The sequence below is a fragment of the Cryptomeria japonica genome, chromosome 11, assembly GCF_030272615.1.
Source record: "Cryptomeria japonica chromosome 11, Sugi_1.0, whole genome shotgun sequence".
In the NCBI taxonomy this organism is placed as follows: Eukaryota; Viridiplantae; Streptophyta; class Pinopsida; order Cupressales; family Cupressaceae; genus Cryptomeria; species Cryptomeria japonica.
The window spans coordinates 693,803,341-693,822,404 of record NC_081415.1 but is presented as its reverse complement, the minus strand read 5'-3'; the positions used below and the strand labels follow the sequence as shown (position 1 = coordinate 693,822,404).

The 19,064-nt window shown below is 40.0% G+C and overlaps 3 protein-coding genes across 4 annotated transcripts in view; all 3 read right to left on the bottom strand.

Annotated features, from left to right (window-relative positions):
* LOC131038090 (ABC transporter G family member 3) overlaps nucleotides 1-19,064 on the bottom strand; it is a 145,014-nt gene that overhangs the window by 94,935 nt on the left and 31,015 nt on the right. For both annotated transcript variants that reach the window (XR_009359528.1, XM_057970397.2), the window contains exons 3-4: nucleotides 16,921-17,213; nucleotides 16,478-16,649 (exon numbers count right to left, since the gene is read on the bottom strand). Coding sequence is in view for 1 of the 2 variants with exons in the window: in XM_057970397.2 (XP_057826380.2) it covers nucleotides 16,478-16,649; nucleotides 16,921-17,213 (465 nt within the window). In the remaining variant the exon portion in view is untranslated. The remainder of the gene's footprint in view (nucleotides 1-16,477; nucleotides 16,650-16,920; nucleotides 17,214-19,064) is intronic.
* Nucleotides 4,470-9,410, bottom strand: LOC131038091 (uncharacterized). Its single transcript, XM_057970398.2, has 2 exons — nucleotides 8,833-9,410; nucleotides 4,470-8,723 (listed from the first exon to the last, which is right to left on the bottom strand). Exons 1-2 carry the CDS (start codon nucleotides 8,945-8,947, stop codon nucleotides 8,167-8,169), a joined length of 672 nt encoding a protein of 223 aa, XP_057826381.2. The 5' UTR covers nucleotides 8,948-9,410; the 3' UTR covers nucleotides 4,470-8,166.
* Nucleotides 10,370-11,691, bottom strand: LOC131859964 (uncharacterized). Its single transcript, XM_059214275.1, has 2 exons — nucleotides 11,374-11,691; nucleotides 10,370-11,037 (listed from the first exon to the last, which is right to left on the bottom strand). Exon 2 carries the CDS (start codon nucleotides 11,013-11,015, stop codon nucleotides 10,425-10,427), a length of 591 nt encoding a protein of 196 aa, XP_059070258.1. The 5' UTR covers nucleotides 11,016-11,037; nucleotides 11,374-11,691; the 3' UTR covers nucleotides 10,370-10,424.

The following is a 19,064-nucleotide window of genomic DNA, read 5'->3' as shown; positions in this document are numbered from 1 at the left end:
TTCTCTGGCTATCACTACATCTTCCTCAGAACCTTTGGCTACCTGTTGTGAATCCAAAAGTAGGAGAACCTCTGGATTGGCTTGATCAAGTGGCTTAGTAGTCAACTGTCGAATATATTCTTTCAAGCACTCAACTTTTCTCTTATGTTCATTTTTCTTTTGTGTCTCTTCATCCAGTTTTGCCTTCATGGAAGCAGCTGAATTGTCTAAGTCCTCTTTCACTTGGGCCTTTGTGCTTGGGCCTAAGTCAAAAGTGGTGATCTCATACTCATGAGGAGCAATGTCTCACTTTGCTTTGTTCACCTTAGGCACAGCTATCTGCACTATGTAGTTGCCTGTCTCATCTCTCTAAATGGTAGAAAATCTCTTGCTTGGCTTCTTCACAGTAGTTTGCTCTAATCTGGCCAAGAAATCTGCCATGTCAGCTTCTTCTTGTTCTTCTACTACTAGTGCGTTCATCTTCAATCTCTCCCTCAGCCATTCAGGAACAGTGGGCTACTCAATGCCTTCTACCTCTTGGTCATCCTTTGTTTCTTTGTCACGTGCAATACCCCGAAGAGCAAAAATCATCCCTTCTTGAAACTCTCCCTCTTCAATATCTATGTCATGCTCTGATTCTAGGATTTTTGTGCCAGTAGGAGATGTTCATCTTCTTGATGGACCGATTCTGTATTTTCCTCATGAATAGAGAAGGAATTTTTATTTCAGCCAATGATTCATCAACAGTTAATATATATTTCTCATTCCTTGATGTGGCGGAACAAGATGGTTCTATCCTTTGCTTCTTCTAAGCAGGTTCGTCATTCTCAACTGCCTTCCCCTTCCTTTTAGCACTCTTGATTGGTCTGGCATTTTGTGTTACTTCTTCATTTGAAGGATATCCTTCTGCGCCTCCCATCAGATTATAAGTCAAAGTTGTATTCTTCTACTTCAGCCTATGACACTGTTGATTAACCCACCACTTTGTGTATGTCATGACTGAATGCATCAAGGTGGTCAAATCTGTATGTTCTGGTGTTGACCATTTGATAGGAGGAAGAGGTGCATGCTCATCAAAGCCAGGTTGAGTATGCTCTCCACTATCTTCTAACTGATCTGGTACGAGAAAAGGTTGAGTCTCTCTAATGAAATTTATTGATAGCCAGGAGTATAACCTTTTCCTGATTTCATACTCATCAGCAGCATTTGCCCAGAAATCTTCTATATCTACTTTATGTCTGAATCTTTCCTCCTTCGCTGATCTGATGTTATTGTGAGGATCATAATTAGTTCTGGATTGGTAGAATGTGAAAGGATACCACTACATCTCTAGCCTGACACTCTCAGCTGCCTGCGCAGTTGAACAAGATTCTTCCATATTTTCAATGAAGAATGGGAAAGATATGGCCGCCTTTTGCCTTACTCTTTTGAAGCTCTAATATGTTTCCAACTGTCTGAGAACTTCCAACTGGACCATCCTATTGGTTGGGTAGATTGGCAATCGGTAAGGACGGCCAGCGAAACCTTTGATTTTGATATAAGTGAACTTTGGAAACTGGATAAACCAAGATCCGTATCTGTTGATTAGACTTTTTGATTCAGGAGAAAGTCTCTCATGAGTACCTCCTTGCAGTGTTCTTGTGATGTACATTTGGAATGCATCATGGGCTCAGAAACTTTTGTCCTTAAGATGCAGCTGAGGATAACAATCATATGATCAGAATTCATTCCCACCACCTCCTACTATGCCTTTGCAAATCAGTCTTGAATATCTGTAAGTTGCAGCCAACAGATAAATTATATAAGAACTCATGTGGAATGTCTTTGTCCTTTCCAATTTCATCAATTGTTCATGAAGATTATCGCTGATTATGCGGGACCAATTGAATAACTTGGTTCCTGAGGTGATTTCATCTATGAAATAATATATCCATGTCTCGAATAGCTAACCCTTAAGGCTGCCCTTTACTCTATTCAGCAGTAGGATGATATCACCATATTCTTCTTTGAAGTATGGACGCAACAAATACTTCAGTATTTTCCCTTGAGGTCTTTTCTTCTCCAACCAAAACTTGTTTACATTTGTGGCACATAGTTCAGATTGACTATCATAAACCCTTTGTCCTTTAGTCTTGTAGGTAGTTTTACTGTGGTTTGGTATGTCAAATGTCTCTTGGATGGACAATTCTAGAAGATTTGCCAGAACTCTTCCATCTAGTGCAATGATTTCTCTCGATTGTGCTTTATAGTGCAAAGCACATTCAACTATTAGCTCAACACACTCTTTGGCTGGTGGAAATCCAGTTGCCTAGACAATTCAATTGTGCATCATTTTGCGGGCAATAGGTGTAGGAATGTGTCCATCATGTCCATGCATTCTTTTCTTGAATTCCTCCATATCAACATTTCCATGGTCTGTATCAGTGATATTCTTCCATTTGGATTTGATTTTGGACTTCAGTTGTACACCTTTGTTGGCGAAGTTCACTGCTACCGGTAAAACCACATGAAAACTCCACGTTATTTTCAAAATTTATTTCTGATTTTAAATTCTTTTTCTGAAAATTTCACTTTTAGCCTATTAAAAGGTTAAGTTTCTGCAAAAAAGCGAATTGAAAGTGAAGGGTTTGGTCAAGAAATTGATGAAAATTAAGAAAAGCCACTTTTAGCCTGTTAAAAGGTTAAGTTTCTGCGAAAAAGCAAATTGAAAGTGAACGGTTTGGTCAAGAAATTGATGAAAATTGAGAAAATAAGACAGAAAGGTGAGGAAATTCAGTCAAATTGAGTTTTTGAATCCTCTTTATGACTGAAATTTACCTCTGATTCTGAAAATCTGTCTTAAAATCAGAGAAAAGTGCTTAATTTCTAGACATTTAACACTTAGAAGAATCTTCTTCTGGACAGTTCTTCTTCAAAAATCAAAAATTCATAAAATTTGAGAGAAAACTTCTCTTCGATGCTCTCAAAAATTCTCAACCTGAATTGTGAAAGTGAATTGGTTGAAAATATATAGAGTTTAGGGTTCCTAAATTTAGAAGTTTTTGTTTTGTTTTATTGTTTTGTTTTGTTTTTAATAATTTTTATTGTTTTTTTGTGTTTTAATCTTTCCAAAATGGAAAGTTTTATTTTTTCTCTCAAAAATTCAATCTTATCAAGGAATCTTCTAGAACTTTCTAGAAATCTTGAATTTTGAAAATTCTCTATGTTGAGAATTATTTTCAATTTTAATTTTGGAAGATAATTTAAATTTATTTCAAGTGACATTTATTTTCCAACATGCTGGTCTAATTCATGTGAAATTTTTTATCAAAATTTATCTTTGTTCCTGGCATGTCAACTGAATTGTCTTCAAATATTAGGTCTCTGGCTAGGTATCTTCACATATTCCATTTATGCCCAGATGAATCAATTTGTGTGTTTGATCAACTTGCAAGGGTTTGGACAATTTCTTCATGCCTTATGTGTTAGAGTAATTGGGTATTTACTTGATTAATTAAACAATATTTATTTAATTCTTTAAGTTCCCTATTATCTTTTTACACTTAAGCTAACATTAGGTGCATAATAATTAATTCTTTTATTAATTATTATGTGCAAGCCTAGGTTTTCCCTTTTAGGGTTTCTTGACCTATTAGAGGTTATTTTTCATTTCTTTGTATCATTATGACACTACACTTTTTTGGTGAATATTGAGCTCTCCTCTTTTGAGCATATTTTTTGTGTGTATTGTTCTTCAGATTGCTTTGCTTCATTGCTTCTCCTTGTGACAGATTGTTTTAGCTTGCAGAAGATCTTTAGGCTCCTGTGGTGTTGTGTTTCTCAACTCCAACATGGTATCAGAGCTCAAATCTGCAACTATCTGTTTCTGTTTTTGAGAATTTTTTGCATTGGAAGCAGATCTGGGGTTTCAGGTAATTTTTTTGTGTGCTTAGGGATAGGTTTTTTTTTCTGAGCACGTTGGGCCTAAACGAACCTCGCCATCGTGCTCAAAAGGTCCAAAAACCCCTATAGTCATATAAAATTTGTCTATCTTTGACTCCTGAGCATCTGGGTGATTTTTTTCTCCAACATCCGGCCTTACGACTCTGGCATACAAATCGAGAAAAAAATTGTGCCTTTTTACGACATGCAGGCCGGATTTTTTTTTTTTTTTAAAAAATCACAAAAAAGGGTGGAAAAAAAACAAGTTTTTTTTAAAAAAAATTGTTTTGGGTTTTGGGGATTGCGCAGGTACACGTACTGACAGTCCGGCCGTCGTACGGTGACTGGCATTGCCAGTCCGGCCCGCGTGCAGGTTCCCATCGGCTCGGCCCCTGCCGGCCCCGACCACCGGCGGCACCCCCTCCGGCCCTCGCCGTCCACCGGCCCCCACCAGCCACCGCCATGCCGGCTCTACCGCCGAAACTCACCACCACCGCCGGCGCCGCTCACTGCCTCCGCTCGGCCCGGAAATCACAACCTCCGCCCGGCCCGACCACCACCACCGCCACCCTCCGGCCACCTCCTCTTGGCTTCGCCACCCTCTAGCCTTTTTTGAGGGGGGGTTGGTTTTTGGTCCTATCTTTCACATTTGGAGTAGTTTTTTGAAAAACGAATAGGCGTCAGAAAGCTGATTCTGAGCCAAACGTCGTGGAGTTGGATTTATTTTCCGAATCTTTTGTTTGACTGTACTTTTTTCCAGTCAAAGTCGGGCTTCTTTTCTGCACTTCCAGGGCCGTAGAATGGGCAAACGGACTCCGTTTTTCGAAAACGAATAGGCGTTGGAAAGCTCTCAGCATGTTCTATTCAGATTTGTGATCTTTTTTCTCAGAATTTTCATCAGGTACATGAGATATCAGTTTGAAGTTTTTTTTGCTTATGCACTACTTCCTTCTCATCAGTATGTACTAGGGTTTGGGTTTATCTATTGTGGGGGGGTGTTTTTTTCTTGCTTTCTGTCATTTATATCAGAAATCCAAAACACCAAAACTCTGAAAACAAACAAACCCTTCTGCATCTTCTATCTATTCTGAAAGATCACATAATAAAAAAAACCAAGCAGGTGCAGGTGCAGATACAAAGTTTTGTTCTCATGGCAAATCTTTCAGTTGAGTTGTTGACTTCACACAACTATCACACCTGGAAGCCCCGCATCACGAGGCTTCTCAAGGCACGAGGGTTGTGGTCTTGTTTGGATGAGGTTCAGCCTGTATTGCAACGTCCTTATGAGCTTCTTCAACACATGAACAAGATGGATGAGGCCATGGGGTTGCTCTCCTTGCATGTCTCAGACACTCTTCTATTTCACCTTGATGAGTTGCTCACTCCTCGAGCTATGTGGTTGAAGTTTGATTCTCTCTTTGGGAGGGTCAATGAGATTCAGGCATTGCAGATTGAGGCGGAGTTGGTTTCTTTGTCACCTGATTCCTTTCCCACCATTGAGGATTTCTTGAACAAGTTCAAGACTACCAGATCTGTTCTTCAGGGTTGTGGCAAGATCAAGACGGACACAAAGTGCATTCATTTGATTATTTCGAAGCTTCGGGGTCATTTTCAGTTTTTTGCCTCTACTTTCTACTCCACCATGGATGGCTTGGGTGCTCGTTTCACCATGCCTACCTTTGATGTCTTTTGTGAGCGTTTGTCTCGTGAGCAGTCTCATCTTTCTCAGTTGGATATGCTTTCAGGATCCAAGAACAAAGCATTGGTTGCTCAGTCCTCTAAGGAAAAACAAAAGCAGAAATCAAAGCCGAAGAAGCCTTCTGCAGGTAATGAGAATCCCTCCAAGCCTGCTCATAAGTTGAATCTAAACCACCATTTCCTCCCAAGCATGGGAAATCTTCACAATCTAGTGAGTCTTCCTCCAAGACTAAGAAGAAATCAGGAGATACTTGTAGTTTTTGTGGCAAGGAAGGACATCCCGTTTCCAAGTGTTGGAAGTGTTTAGAGGCTTTAGAGGAAGCCATGCAGCAACATCACATCTCCTCACCTCAGGCATCTTCTCCTTCCACAGGGAAAGGTCATGCTCGAGCTTCGACCTATGGGTCCACATGGATTCTAGATTCTGGTGCTTCTCACCATATGACTCACACTCAGTAGTTGGTTGTTTCTCTTGCCTCTTGTGGTACTTCACAGATTGCAGTGGGTGACTCGGTTCAACTTTCAGTCTTGGGTTCAGGTTCTGTCTCATTGGATGGGGGGTACTCTGCAGGATGTTCTGGTTGTTCCTGACATCTTGACGAAACTTCTATCCATTTATCAGAGTTGTCACTATGGCTCTGGTAAGACAGTTGAGTTGTCACCACATGATGTGGTTATTCAGGACCTCCATGATTCTGACTTAGTTGTTGCTACTGGGAGTGTTGATACTGCTTCTCGTCTATACAGATTTGATGGATTTGAGCCCTCTTTGGGTGTTGGTTCGTCTCTTATAGCCCATGCAGATTCAGTGAGTAAGCTTTGGCATGAGCGCTTGGGCCATGTCAATTACAGATATCTTCAACAGATGAGTACGCAGGCACTTGTTCTTGGGCTCCCACAGATTTCCTGCACTGATGGTGTTTGTCATGGTTGTGTGCTAAGCAAGCATCACAGAGATCCCTTTCCAAAGGAAAGAGCCCCTCGTGCTTTGGCACTCTTGGAGTTGATTCACAGTGATCTCATGTCATTTCCCACTCCTTGTTCTGGGGCCAAGTATGTGCTCACTTTTATTGATGACTTCTCCAAACGCACATCGGTGTACTTTCTTAAGTACAAGTCTGATGTCTTTGATTCATTTTGAATCTTCAAGACATTTGTTGAGAAGCGGTCGGGTTGTTCTATTCGGAAGATACGTACAAACAATGGGGGGGAGTATGTGAACCAGGCTTTCAAAGATTTTTGCACTGAGCATGGTTTGCAGCATCAGTTTACTGTTCCCTACACCCCTCAACAGAATGGTGTCGCTGAGCGCAAGAACAGAACCTTACGGGAGATGGCGAATTGTATGATTCAGTCCAGGTCCATGGATTTGTCTTTTTGGGCTGAGGCAGTCAAGTGTACCAACTATATTCAGAATCGGATGCCTCACAAGGCTATTCGACATATGACTCCTGAGGAGGCTTGGTCTCATAACAAGCCTGATGTTTCTTTTTTCCGAGTGTTTGTCAGTGAGGCATGGGCTTTTATTCCTGATGCTCAGAGGAAAGCCATGGAGCGGAAGAGCCGACCTCTCATTTTTGTTGGCTATTGTGAGGATGTTAAGGCGTACAGGTTGTTTGATCCTGATTCCAGAGAGGTCCTGTTTCGACGAGATGTTCAGTTTGATGAGCGCCTTCCCACAATGGATACCCCGACTCCGGTGTCTACTCCTCTGCCTACTCCTTCCACTGCATCTCTTCAGGATCTTTTTGAGGATGATTCTGATGATGGTGCTGATGATCCACCATCCCCACCTCCACCTGCTCCACCTCAGATGCCCAAGTGGGCTCGCTTTACTGTTAAGGCGGCAGGTCCTCTGGCCAGTGATCCTTTAGATACTCGTCGTACCCGTTCTCATACTGTGGGTTCTAGTCTTTTGAGTCATGCTATTTCAAATGATCCTCAGAAGTTTTCAGAGGCTACCGGTCGTCCTGAGTGGGATTGTGCTATGGAGGAGGAGTATTCTTCTTTGATGAGGAATCATACTTGGGATCTCTGTCCTCTTCCTAAGGGCAGAAAGATGGTTAGGTGTCGCTGGTTGTATCGCACCAAGTATGCTGCTGATGGTTCCATTGAAAAGTACAAAGCACGTCTTGTTGCAAAGGGTTTCTCACAGGTTGAGGGTATTGATCAAAGAAACGGGACTCGGACTCGACGCGGACTCGGCAAGGGTGACTCGACTCAGGACTCGGGACTCGGATCGGCTAGGACTCAGCAAAGTGAAAAACCCAAGAAATTTAGCGATTTTTAAGGATTTAAAACTTGTTTCATGCACCCTTTATTAAACAAACCTTAAATACACAATAACATCATCAAATAGAAGTTAATTTGATCACATACACAAGTATACATCGATCACATTAGTATAAACACAAATTGTAGCTGAAGGAAATAGCAACCAATAACCATAGATATATAAATAGTGTCAAATGTAAAAATATTACAAAACTCATGGAATATCAAATCCATGACATCAAAATTCAAATGTTCCAGTTCCACACATATATCAAAAGTAAAACAACTACAAGTCTATGGCTCAAAGGAGCTTGGGTCCTTCCTACGAAGGCGTCTAACCCTAAGGTAGGTCCTAGATGCATCAACAGCCATACTCTCTGCCCGTGACTCCATTCTACCCTCACAAACATCAGCTGTGTCTGGCTCTAGCTCTGGCTCTAGCTCTGGCTCTGGCTCTGGCTCTGGCTCTCCTCGCGCTCTAACCTCCTCCTCTGCCATGGCTACAACCTCAGCCTCTCTATCTACCTCGTCGATCCAATCTAAGTCCTCATCACCAAACATAGGATCTGTAGCCTCACTGATCCACTCAGATTCTGGATCAACCTCCTCTAGCGTGATCGGGGTGCTGTCATGGTCCATAACCTGTTTGTGTCTAAGACAGAGGTTGTAATGAACAAAGACTAGATCATTCAACCTCTCCACAGACAGTCTATTGCGCCTCTTGGAGTGTATGTGCTCAAACATACTCCAATTGCGCTCACAACCGGAAGCACTGCATGGTTGGCTCAAAATACGAATGGCTACCTGTTGAAGATTTGGTGTTTTAGGACCAAACATCTGCCACCACCTATCTGAGATGAGAAAAAGGAAAACAAAATCAGCCTCATTTAATAATTAATAACAAATTGAATAACATATAATTAAAATTATGCTCTTAATTTCTTAAAATATGCATTTTACCTGGCTGCATTTTTGTCCGATTTTCTTTGCAAAGCATACGAGAGAAGACCTCCCCTTCAGCATTAGAAAAAGCCTCTAGCTCCTGGACTATATTGCTGCTATGACCAGGCGACATTCACTCTATCACTGAGTAGAGCCCACTAAGAACAGCCTCATCCGCCTTGAAATCAGGGCGGAAATGGAATGCCGGATTGAGGTAATAAGCAGCTGCATGAAGGGGCCTCTGAAGCTGGGTCTGCCATCTCCTGTCAATGATATCCCAAATGGGACGATACTTACTCTCATCCCCTTCATAGGCAGATCTGATGCCCTCCTTGGCCCTATCCATGCCCTCGTATATGTAGCCCATTGCAGGCTTCTCCCCGTCAGCAACACGTAGGAGAACTACCAAGGGCTCAATGAACTGCAAATATTGTGAAACAATATGTAATATCAGTTAATGTAAGTGTGAAATTGTAAATGAAAATAAGCAAATAAAAGAAAAATACGAATAAAAATAAAAACTTAAAACTTAAAACATAAGGTAGAGATTAGAATGCTTAAAAATTTTACCTTCACGATCTCAGCACAAGGGGTTCAAAAGCCTGGCTCATCAAAAATGTAATCTGCAACATCAACTCCTGCAACACTCGTAGCATAGGATGAGGAAGTCCACTCCTCACCAACAAGCATACGTCTCAAAGCTGCCTTACTGCGAATCAAGGATTGCAGTGTGATGAAGTTAGTGGCAAATCTAGTGATTCCAGGACGAGCCAACTCCTTTTGCCCCGTGTATTGCCTCATTAAGCTAAGGACCCATGCATGATTGTATACAAATTTGCAAATATTTTTTGCCTTCTCTACACATGTCCTGATCCATGCAATCTTAGCAATGTCCTCCAACATGAGGTCAATGCAATGGGCAGCACAGGGAGACCAAAATATAGATGGGTGCCTCTCCATCAAAAGTTTACCTGCAGCAACATAATTTGTTGCATTATCGGTCACCACTTGTACTACATTCTCCTCGCCCACTTCATATATGACCTCCTCTATAACCTCACATAGGTAAGTGGCATTTTTAGAATGTGCGGAAGCATCAATGGACTTAATGAACATGGTGCCACCTGAAATTTGAAAACAAAGTAAAAACAGTGATCAATGATAATTCAATAAATCTCAACTCAAAAAAAAAATACGAATAAGAATCATTTAATAAAATTTAAGTTATTCAATCACCTGCAGAAGAAACAAGAAAATTTAGGAGCGTCCGATTTCTCCTATCAGTCCAACCATCGGTCATGATGGTGCAACCCTTCTTCTTCCATATCTCTCGATGTTCCTCTAATGTGGCTTTTACATCAGCCACCGATTCTATCAAGATTGGGCCACTTATCTCGGAATCAGAAGGGGCTTTGAAACCCGCCCCACAAATAGCAATGGCATCAACCATGCTTTGCCAATAAGGAGACCTATCACAAATAAATTAAATAAGATAAGTATAAAATTATAAAATTAGAGTCTTAGACAATCACAAAGTCACAAAACAAATTAAGAATATTAATAATTAACAACTTAAAAACTTAAAACAATCAAATAAAAACTAAAAGGAATTACCTGGCTGCGAAAAATGGAATATTGCAATAAAACCAAAATCTTCCAATTGCAGCTTTAGCCTTATTGTGTACCTCTTTGTTCCAAGCCATGCTCTCAAGTGAAGGTTGGGCACCAGGAGTAGTGCGTGGCTCAAAATATGAATCCATCCTAGATTTACGAACTCTAGGACCAATGGTTGGAGTTGCATTGATACTACCACTAGCACTGACACTACCGGCAACAGAAGCACTAGCACTCCCACTAGGACAATATGAAGGCATGGAAGAGGCCTCTCCAACACAACCAATGCTAGCTTGAGCCAACTCCTCCCTTTGCCTCTTCTTTATTTCTTTTCGAGTCTCAAATGTTTCTAATAGCACTTGGCACTCACGAATAGCCTCAGGAAGTGCTTTTGTGCAAGGCTCTGCATCATGGCCACATATGCCAGCAAGGTGGTATTTCAATCTATTTATGCCTCCATGAAAGATTGTTTTGCAAAATTTACATTTTGCCTCTCCTTTTTTTTTCCCAGGAAAAGGTTCTGTATATTTCCAAGCTGGATCTTTTCTACCCGGGATTGCTCTATGAGGAGGACTGGAAGTAGACATTGTTTTCAAAAGTTGAAGGTTGCTGGAATAAGACACAATTACAAAAAAAATGAATATTTGTCCATTGTTAAATTATAAATTAATACAAAAAAAAATATAATAGCAATGTTTTGATTTTGATACAAAAAACAATGTAATAGAATTTGCATCATTTTTTTCAAAGAAATTAGCAAACCTACCATGTAGATTGTTTTTTCATTTCAAAACATAAAAAAATCAGCAAACCCTACAATGTACATTTTTAAACAAAAAAAATGTACATTGTAGGGTTTGCTGATTTCTTTAAGTTTTAAGAAAACAAAAAAAATGTAAATTTTGCTTATAAAAGACCAAAAAAACCAAAAAATATAAATCTTACCTCTTATAAGAAGGTTGAAATGAAATGCAACCTCTTTCCAATCCTCTCTAACAAGCTTTTGATGCACCAAATGCAAGTATTACACTGCCCCAATGTGATTTGTTGAAGAAATTCTACTCCTCCTCCTTGCTAGTTGCCCTACTATGCTCTCTTCTTTTTCCTCACAACTCACTCTTCTCCTCCTATTTTTTCAATAGAATGAAATGAGATGCCTTTTACAACTAAGCTAAAAATATAAATGAAAAAAAAAGCAAGCAAAACCATTTTTTAAATGTTTTTTTTTTGCTTTTTTCGGCTGTTTACGCCGGCCGATTTTTGGGCTCGGGACTTGCCGGGTCCGAGCCGAGTCACCGAGTTCCAGGACTCGCCAGGACTCGGCCAAAACTCGCCGAGTCCGGGTTCGAGCCACCCAGGACTCGCCGAGGGTGACTCGACCCGTGACTCGCCGAGTTTTGGCGAGTCCTGGCGAGTCCTGGAACTCTGGTATTGATTACTCCGAGACCTTTGCCCCTGTCGCCAAGATGAACTCCATTTTCCTTGTACTATCTCTTGCAGCTTCTCGAGGTTGGCCTGTTTTTCAGATGGATGTGAAGAGTGCCTTCTTGCATGGGGATCTACATGGAGCAGCCTCAGGGATTTGTGAGGACAGTTCTTTGGTTTGCAAACTTCGGCGTTCATTGTATGGTCTCAAACAAGCCCCTCGGGCTTGGTATGAGAAGATGGATTCCTTCTTGCTCTCCACTGGGTTCACCCGCAGTCATTCTGATCACACAGTGTATATTCAGCTTCTTGAGGGTGAGATCCTGATTCTTGTGCTATATGTGGATGATCTCCTCATCACCGGTAGCTCATCCTCTATGATTCAGCATACTCAGCGAGCCTTGATGGATCAGTTTGAGATGATAGATCTTGGTCTTCTGCACTATTTCCTTGGTCTTCAGGTGATTCAGTCTTTTGATGGGATCTTCATTTACCAGCAAAAGTATGCTCTTGACATGCTTCAACGTTTGGCATGCTTGATTGCAAGCCTGCTCCCACTCCATTTCAGTCAAGGGTTGTTTTGACCACCACTTGCCCCACTCCTTCAGTAGATTCTACACTTTACAGGCAGCTGGTTGTACCTGACTCACACTCGTCCTGATATTTCCTTTGCGGTTGGCCTTGTCTCTCGATTCTCCCATGATCCTCATGAGAGTCATTGGCAAGCAGCCAAACGTATTTTGTGGTACATTCAGGGCGCTAGTTCTCATGGCATTCACTATACATTAGGGGACACTGACTCAGATTGGGCTGGTGATGTCACTGATCGGAAGTCTACTTCTGGCTTTGTTTTCTGTCTTGGCTCTGGTTCTATCACATGGTCTTGCAAGAAGCAGACTGCTCATGCATTATCATCTACAGAGGCTGAGTACCGCGCTGCTGTGCTCACCACTCAAGAGATCTTATGGCTTCGACAATTGATGACTGAGTTTGGTTTTCCTCCTGATAGTCCCACTGTTCTTTGGTGTGACAATCAGAGTGCTATTCATATTTCCTGCAACCCAGTAGAGCATCAGCGGTCGAAGCACATTGAGCTTCACATGCATTTCATCCGCCAGTTGATTCAGGATGGTGTTCTCATTCTGGAGTACATTCCCACTGTCGAGCAAGTTGCAAACATCTTCACGAAACCTTTTGCATCGCCGCGCTATCTTTAGTTGCGCTCTATGCTTGGGGTGAAGGAAGTTGTCCTTGGGGGGTCTTTATGAGACCTTCCTTCCTTCTTCTTCTTTCAGCATGTTCTTTTATCTCTTTTTGGAGAGGAGTTTTTTTCCACTGGGTTTTCTCCTTTGTCTCCGTTTCATAGAGATTTCATTGTATTTGGGTACCTGATTAGGCCTTGTTGTCGGGACCCTTCTTTCCTGCTTTTAGTAATTGTTTTAGGTTTTAGCTTCTTCCTAAGTCTAGCTTAAGGGGGGGGTGTTAGTGCAATTGGGTATTTACTTGATTAATTAAACAATATTTATTTAATTCTTTAAGTTCCCTATTATCTTTTTACACTTAAGCTAACATTAGGTGCATAATAATTAATTCTTTTATTAATTATTATGTGCAAGCCTAGGTTTTCACTTTTAGGGTTTCTTGACCTATTAGAGGTTATTTTTCATTTCTTTGTATCATTATGACACTACACTTTTTTGGTGAATATTGAGCTCTCCTCTTTTGAGCATATTTTTTGTGTGTATTGTTCTTCAAATTGCTTTGCTTCATTGCTTCTCCTTGTGACAGATTGTTTTAGCTTGCAGAAGATCTTTAGGCTCCTGTGGTGTTGTGTTTCTCAACTCCAACATTAAGGTTTGTGTTTTGGAACCAATTTTCTTCAATATGCACCTTCTATGTCTTGGCATACTTCATGTCGATTTGTTTTGCTCTTTGTCATGTCTGAGACAAGGCGAACTTGGAAAGAGTTTGGACATGCTTTGAGGCCTTCCTCTTGACGAGGCGAAGTTCTCAATTTATTGGACAAGTTTTGTGCTTGGTTTCTTTGGACAAAATCCTTGCCAAGGCGGAATTGGAGGAAGTTTAAACACTTCTGTTCTTACTTTATTTCCTCAGCAAATTTTGAGAATTTTCTTCCTTGAACATGGGCGGACATTCCACATCATTGGACAAGTTTTGTGCTTGGACACAATCCTAAGTTTGTTCATGCTTTTTCTTTATGGCAAACATGTGTATTCCTTTGTGTCCAGCGAACCTCCAATCTCTAACTTTCTTTGATTGCTGCTTTGGATAGCAGTTTAAACAATTTTGCTTGGTTTCCAAACCCTTGGAATGCTTTATTTCTCATCTCCATGGCGAATTTTATAGACTGATTCTATATTTTGATTAAGTTCTTGTCTTTCCATGTCTTGTGAATTTATCCATATCAGTCTGGTCTTCTGTGAAGCTGGCAAACTCTGAGTCTGATTTCTAAACCTTTAGACATACTTTATGGCGAATTTTGCTATGAATCTGATTCTCTTTCCATGTCCTAGGTAGAAATTTGATTAACTCATGTCATCTTCATTGACTGCAGATCGGAGTTTAGTAGGGTTTGGACAGCAATATGTCTTGGACAGACATATATCTTCTTGTCTTGAGCAGATTTAGGAATAAGTTTGAATTTGGGTCTGCTCTGCCTTGAATTGTAGCTCTGCTCCTCCAATTCACACCTTGAAATCCCAAATTTTTTATTAAAATTTGTTGACAAAATTGATAAAACCTTCCTCAATTCGCAGCTCCGCTCCTTTGATGCGAATTTGCTTGGTGATTTTGAATTCTGATTGATAGCTCACTTTCTTCTTGCTTTATATGGGTCTTACCTCATCACACATGTGGAAGTCAACCTTGTATAAGCAAATAATTCTTTACTTTGTTCCCTTAGCACTCCCTCACAGACGACTTCTTTCTTTTATTTCACAATTTACCAATAATTTCATTGAAATTCAAACCCAAAATCAAAGGGTGGAAATTCGAACATAAGGAGGACATTTTAATTTCACTAATCAAAACTCCACTTTCTTACTCATCATTCAAATTGAAACCGAGGGTGGAAAATCGATATGCACAAGGAAATCTTGATTTTTGACAAGGGTGGAATTTCGAGTGGTAGGAGGAAACTAGGAAGTTTTGATTTTTGACAAGGGTGGAATTTCAAGTGGTACGAGGAAACTAGGAAGTTTTCCAAAGGGTGGGATTTCGTGGTCAATAAGGAAATTCCACTCTTACTTCATTTTCACTTGTTAAATTTCACTTTAGAGTGGAAAATCAACCCATAGGAGGAAAGTTTCCACTTTCACCTCCTTTCCTTCAATTACACTTGATTCTTCATTCAATTTCACAGGGTGGAAAAACAACCCCTAGGAGGAAACTAGGAAGTTTTTCTCTTCTTCATTTTCCATTCAATACTTGATCTCTAGGAGTGGAAATTTGACCTCCACACGGAAACCAGGAATTTTTCCTCTTCCATGCTTTAAATCTTCGTCCAACATTTGCCTCCAAGAGTGGAAATTCAAGTGGTAAGAGGAAATTTCCATTCTTCCCTCCCAACCTTCCATTTATTTGAGACTTACCTCAATTCATCTCCCAAGAGGGGAAAATCGACACCTAGGAGGGAATTAGGAAGTTCCCGGTTTTTCATCCTTCCTTGTTTGATTTCTCTTGCATTATTCATCAACTTACCTAGAGGGCGGAAAATTGATCCCTAGGAGGAAGCTAGGAAGTTTCCCAAAGGATCGGATTTCATGGTCAACATGGAAATTCCACTCTTTCTTTTCACTTTTACTTGCAAATATTCCTCAGGAGTGGACAATTGACCATGACAAGGAAATTTTGTTTTTCGCACAATGCTGAAACAAAACAAACCTTATTACTCCACACTTGATTTCGACCATCCTACAAAGGGTGGAAAAACAGCCCCCTAGGAGGAAATCTTGGTTCACTTACCTTGACCTGAAAAACACAACAACCAACAAAAGCTTCAATAAATCCATTTAACTCTACTTTTCCAGACTTGACAAAAATCTCCAAACTTGATCAAACCTAACCTTGGCAATGAACCATGAACTTCAATCTGGGACCCAAAGAGAGCTCCTTCATAAGCCCTGGACCTCAAGATTGCAACCAAAACTGCCAACCCAAGCAAAAAGAGGGGGGTCCCCATCTGCAATGGAGCAATGTGTGAAAATATCACAACACAACCCACACCTAAAATATTGAACCAATGTCACATACAACTTTGCAATTGGACCCAACTAAATATTTAATATGGTTAAACACATCCGCTAAAGATACACCACAAATAAATATTTATTTTACATAACTAAAATGATACTTTCTTTTTTGCAAGGTGTACAACACCCTATTTCTAACATCTTAATGTCTGATAACTCTTGATTGAATGGTGCTTGCCGAACCTCTATTAAGGTCAGGTCTGATCTAGAGGTCCTGAGTAAAATTTATGGTCTAAAAAACTACTTTACATTGACCCAATTGGTTTTTACAACTCTTTACATCTCCAACAATTGAAACTAGAGTTAGTGCAACAAAACTGTAAAACAAATATGTGAGCACAAGTGATGCGTACTTGCAAACAGGATAATGTTTCCCCAAAGAATAGCATCTTTCCATTTGCCAGCAAGCAGATATTGTCAAAGAGGCCAAATACTTCAGTGCTGCTATGATACATGGTAAATATGACAGTACGTCCCGTGCTGGCAAGTTTTTTCAGCATCACCATCATCAATAGAGAAGACACACTGCATGCCAAGCAGATAAATAAAATATGAGATGAGAAAATGGCATATGAATCGTACGAATGCTAAAGCCATACATGTTCTATAATCACAGGTTACAAGATAGTTACTAAAATTATGACAACTTAATTGTAATCCTCCCATACAAGAAAACAGCATATCCAATGTCCCTCACATGGATAAATGACATATTTACTTGATTAATAAATGTCATGAATAAGATGTAATACATGGCACTAGAATTTCTCCTTGCTAAAAATTGCATATTACTAACCAGTCAAGGTGATAAAGGGGTTCATCGATAAATATGAATTGCGGGTTTGTAATCAGCTCCCTGGCAATGCTTATGCGTCTTATTTCACCATTTGATAAACCCTTGCTGTGAAAGTTACTTCCTATGCGTGAATCCGAATATTCCTGCAATGACATAGCTAAGATAGCATCCTCAACCATAGCAGCCTTTTCTGCACGAGATATGAAACCTGGAAGTTGTAAAAGAGAAGCATGGTACAGCATCTCCCGCACAGTAAGAGTGTCTATCAGTTCATCTTTTCGTCCAATATATCCCTATAAAGAAAATAAGAAGACATGAAGAAAAAAAATGTTAGCTAAAATCAACTGCATTTTTCTGGGGTAAACAAGGTGTAAAACCTATAGTTAGAGGAATTCAAATTTGTTAACATTCAGAGCATGTAGAATATCATTGATTTTATAATCTGTAATTAACTTTTTCCCAAACAATCAATATGCTGTAGACCATGACAGATGAGACATCGTACAATGACAACTCTGGAGATTAGTCAGAGTACATAGAATGAAAGGTAACAAACAGAGAAACACAAAATAGCATATGAGTGAAGATACAAAGCCTTGGCTTAGTATACAGATTAAAGCCTTGACGTTATACTATTTTGTGTCTTATTTTATAACGTCAAGGCTTGGTGAAAACTTCAGCAGGCTTTATTTCCTTTACTAAGGCAAAGGCTGTGCTATAAAACTACTGGCTCCATTGTTTTATATACCATTTATCAATGCCAAACCAAGCCCCACCTTTGCTGAATTGTTCAATGCAACCAATCACATTATTCTCCATTCTAAAAACACTCTCAAAACTTTATAAAACTCCGGTGGTCGCTTGATCTGCACAATCTATGGTTGGTGATAGTTTAGCAAAGACAACTGGCTTTATATTTTATCCACACCAATACCTTTGGTTGCGAATTTAGGACAACATACATTGCCCATGGGCTTTGCTTCATTTGAAAATGGCAAGCTTAGGTTTCTTGTTTGAGTAAATGAGTTTTTATCATTTACATATGCTTAAGTTTTACTTAGGCAGCCAACATAATTAGTTATTAGTATTTGATAATGTTAGTGCATTTAAAATTTGGTAGTTGGATAACAGTTATTACTACCTACCAACACCTCTGATATATATAAAAGATGTTTGATACATTATTTGTATCTCAATCCATTTATTCTCTCATTGGTGAAATAGCTTTTGCTTCTCTTGTGTGCCTATATCTCAATCATTTGCAGATTGTTGCAGCTGGGTGGTGATTGCACCAACATGGTATCTATAGCATCCTAAATTGTACTCCCTTTCAATTTTGTCCTCACTTGAGCCCTCACCTTGGCGTTCGTCCCCTAAGGCCTGACTGAAGCCTTGATTCTGCTCACACTATGCATTTTCACTTAAATTTTCATGTTCTACACCTCCTTCCCCAAGATCTTGGGCCTCTGATGTCCAGGACCACGGCACTAGTGCCCTGGTCCTCTTCAAAAGGGCCCATTTTGGGACCTCTCAACAGGAACATGATTTGAGTAGGAAACTGAATCCCTTGTTGGCTCAAGTCGGAAAATTAATTTGTTTTTCGACTAGTATGTATAAAAGGTGGTCTACCCCTCTCATTTTGACATCACACATTCATATCAAACATTCATCAATTCGAATTCAAGATCTCAAATTCAAGTGAACAAGCAATCATTTTCTTTCAAGCATTGGAGCAAAAGTAAAGTCAAGATTCAAGCATTGGAGATGACATTCATGTTATATGTTTTATGAAGACTATCTACATGAAACCCTAATTCCTCGTGGAGACAAACAAAACTCCATAAAGAAGTATATCATTAGTGTTTCAAACATTTCCAGCATTTCCCTCAGAAGGAAATCATTCCCATTACAGTACTTCATTTAAATTTCAATTTCATGGTTAATTCCAAAACCAGGGTTTGACATAAAGCAAACCCCTATTCCCAACCATTTTCCCTTCTCTACTGTATGCAGGAACAACTACAAAGCTGTAATTTTCAGGATCAACATTATTCACAAAAATGAACATGTTCCCCTTTGGACAGCGAAAAGTTCAGAGGACCAAAGCAACGTGTTGTGACCTAATCACACATCATCCCATTCAA

Bases quoted from the DNA above. Each gene is read 5' to 3' on its own strand.
- LOC131859964 (XM_059214275.1), bottom strand. From the start codon at position 11,015: ATGTCTACTTCCAGTCCTCCTCATAGAGCAATCCCGGGTAGAAAAGAT.
- LOC131038091 (XM_057970398.2), bottom strand. From the start codon at position 8,947: ATGTCGCCTGGTCATAGCAGCAATATAGTCCAGGAGCTAGAGGCTTTT. The intron at 8,724-8,832 runs GTAAAATGCATA...TTCTCATCTCAG, and splicing joins TCGGACAAAAATGCAGCCAG to ATAGGTGGTGGCAGATGTTT.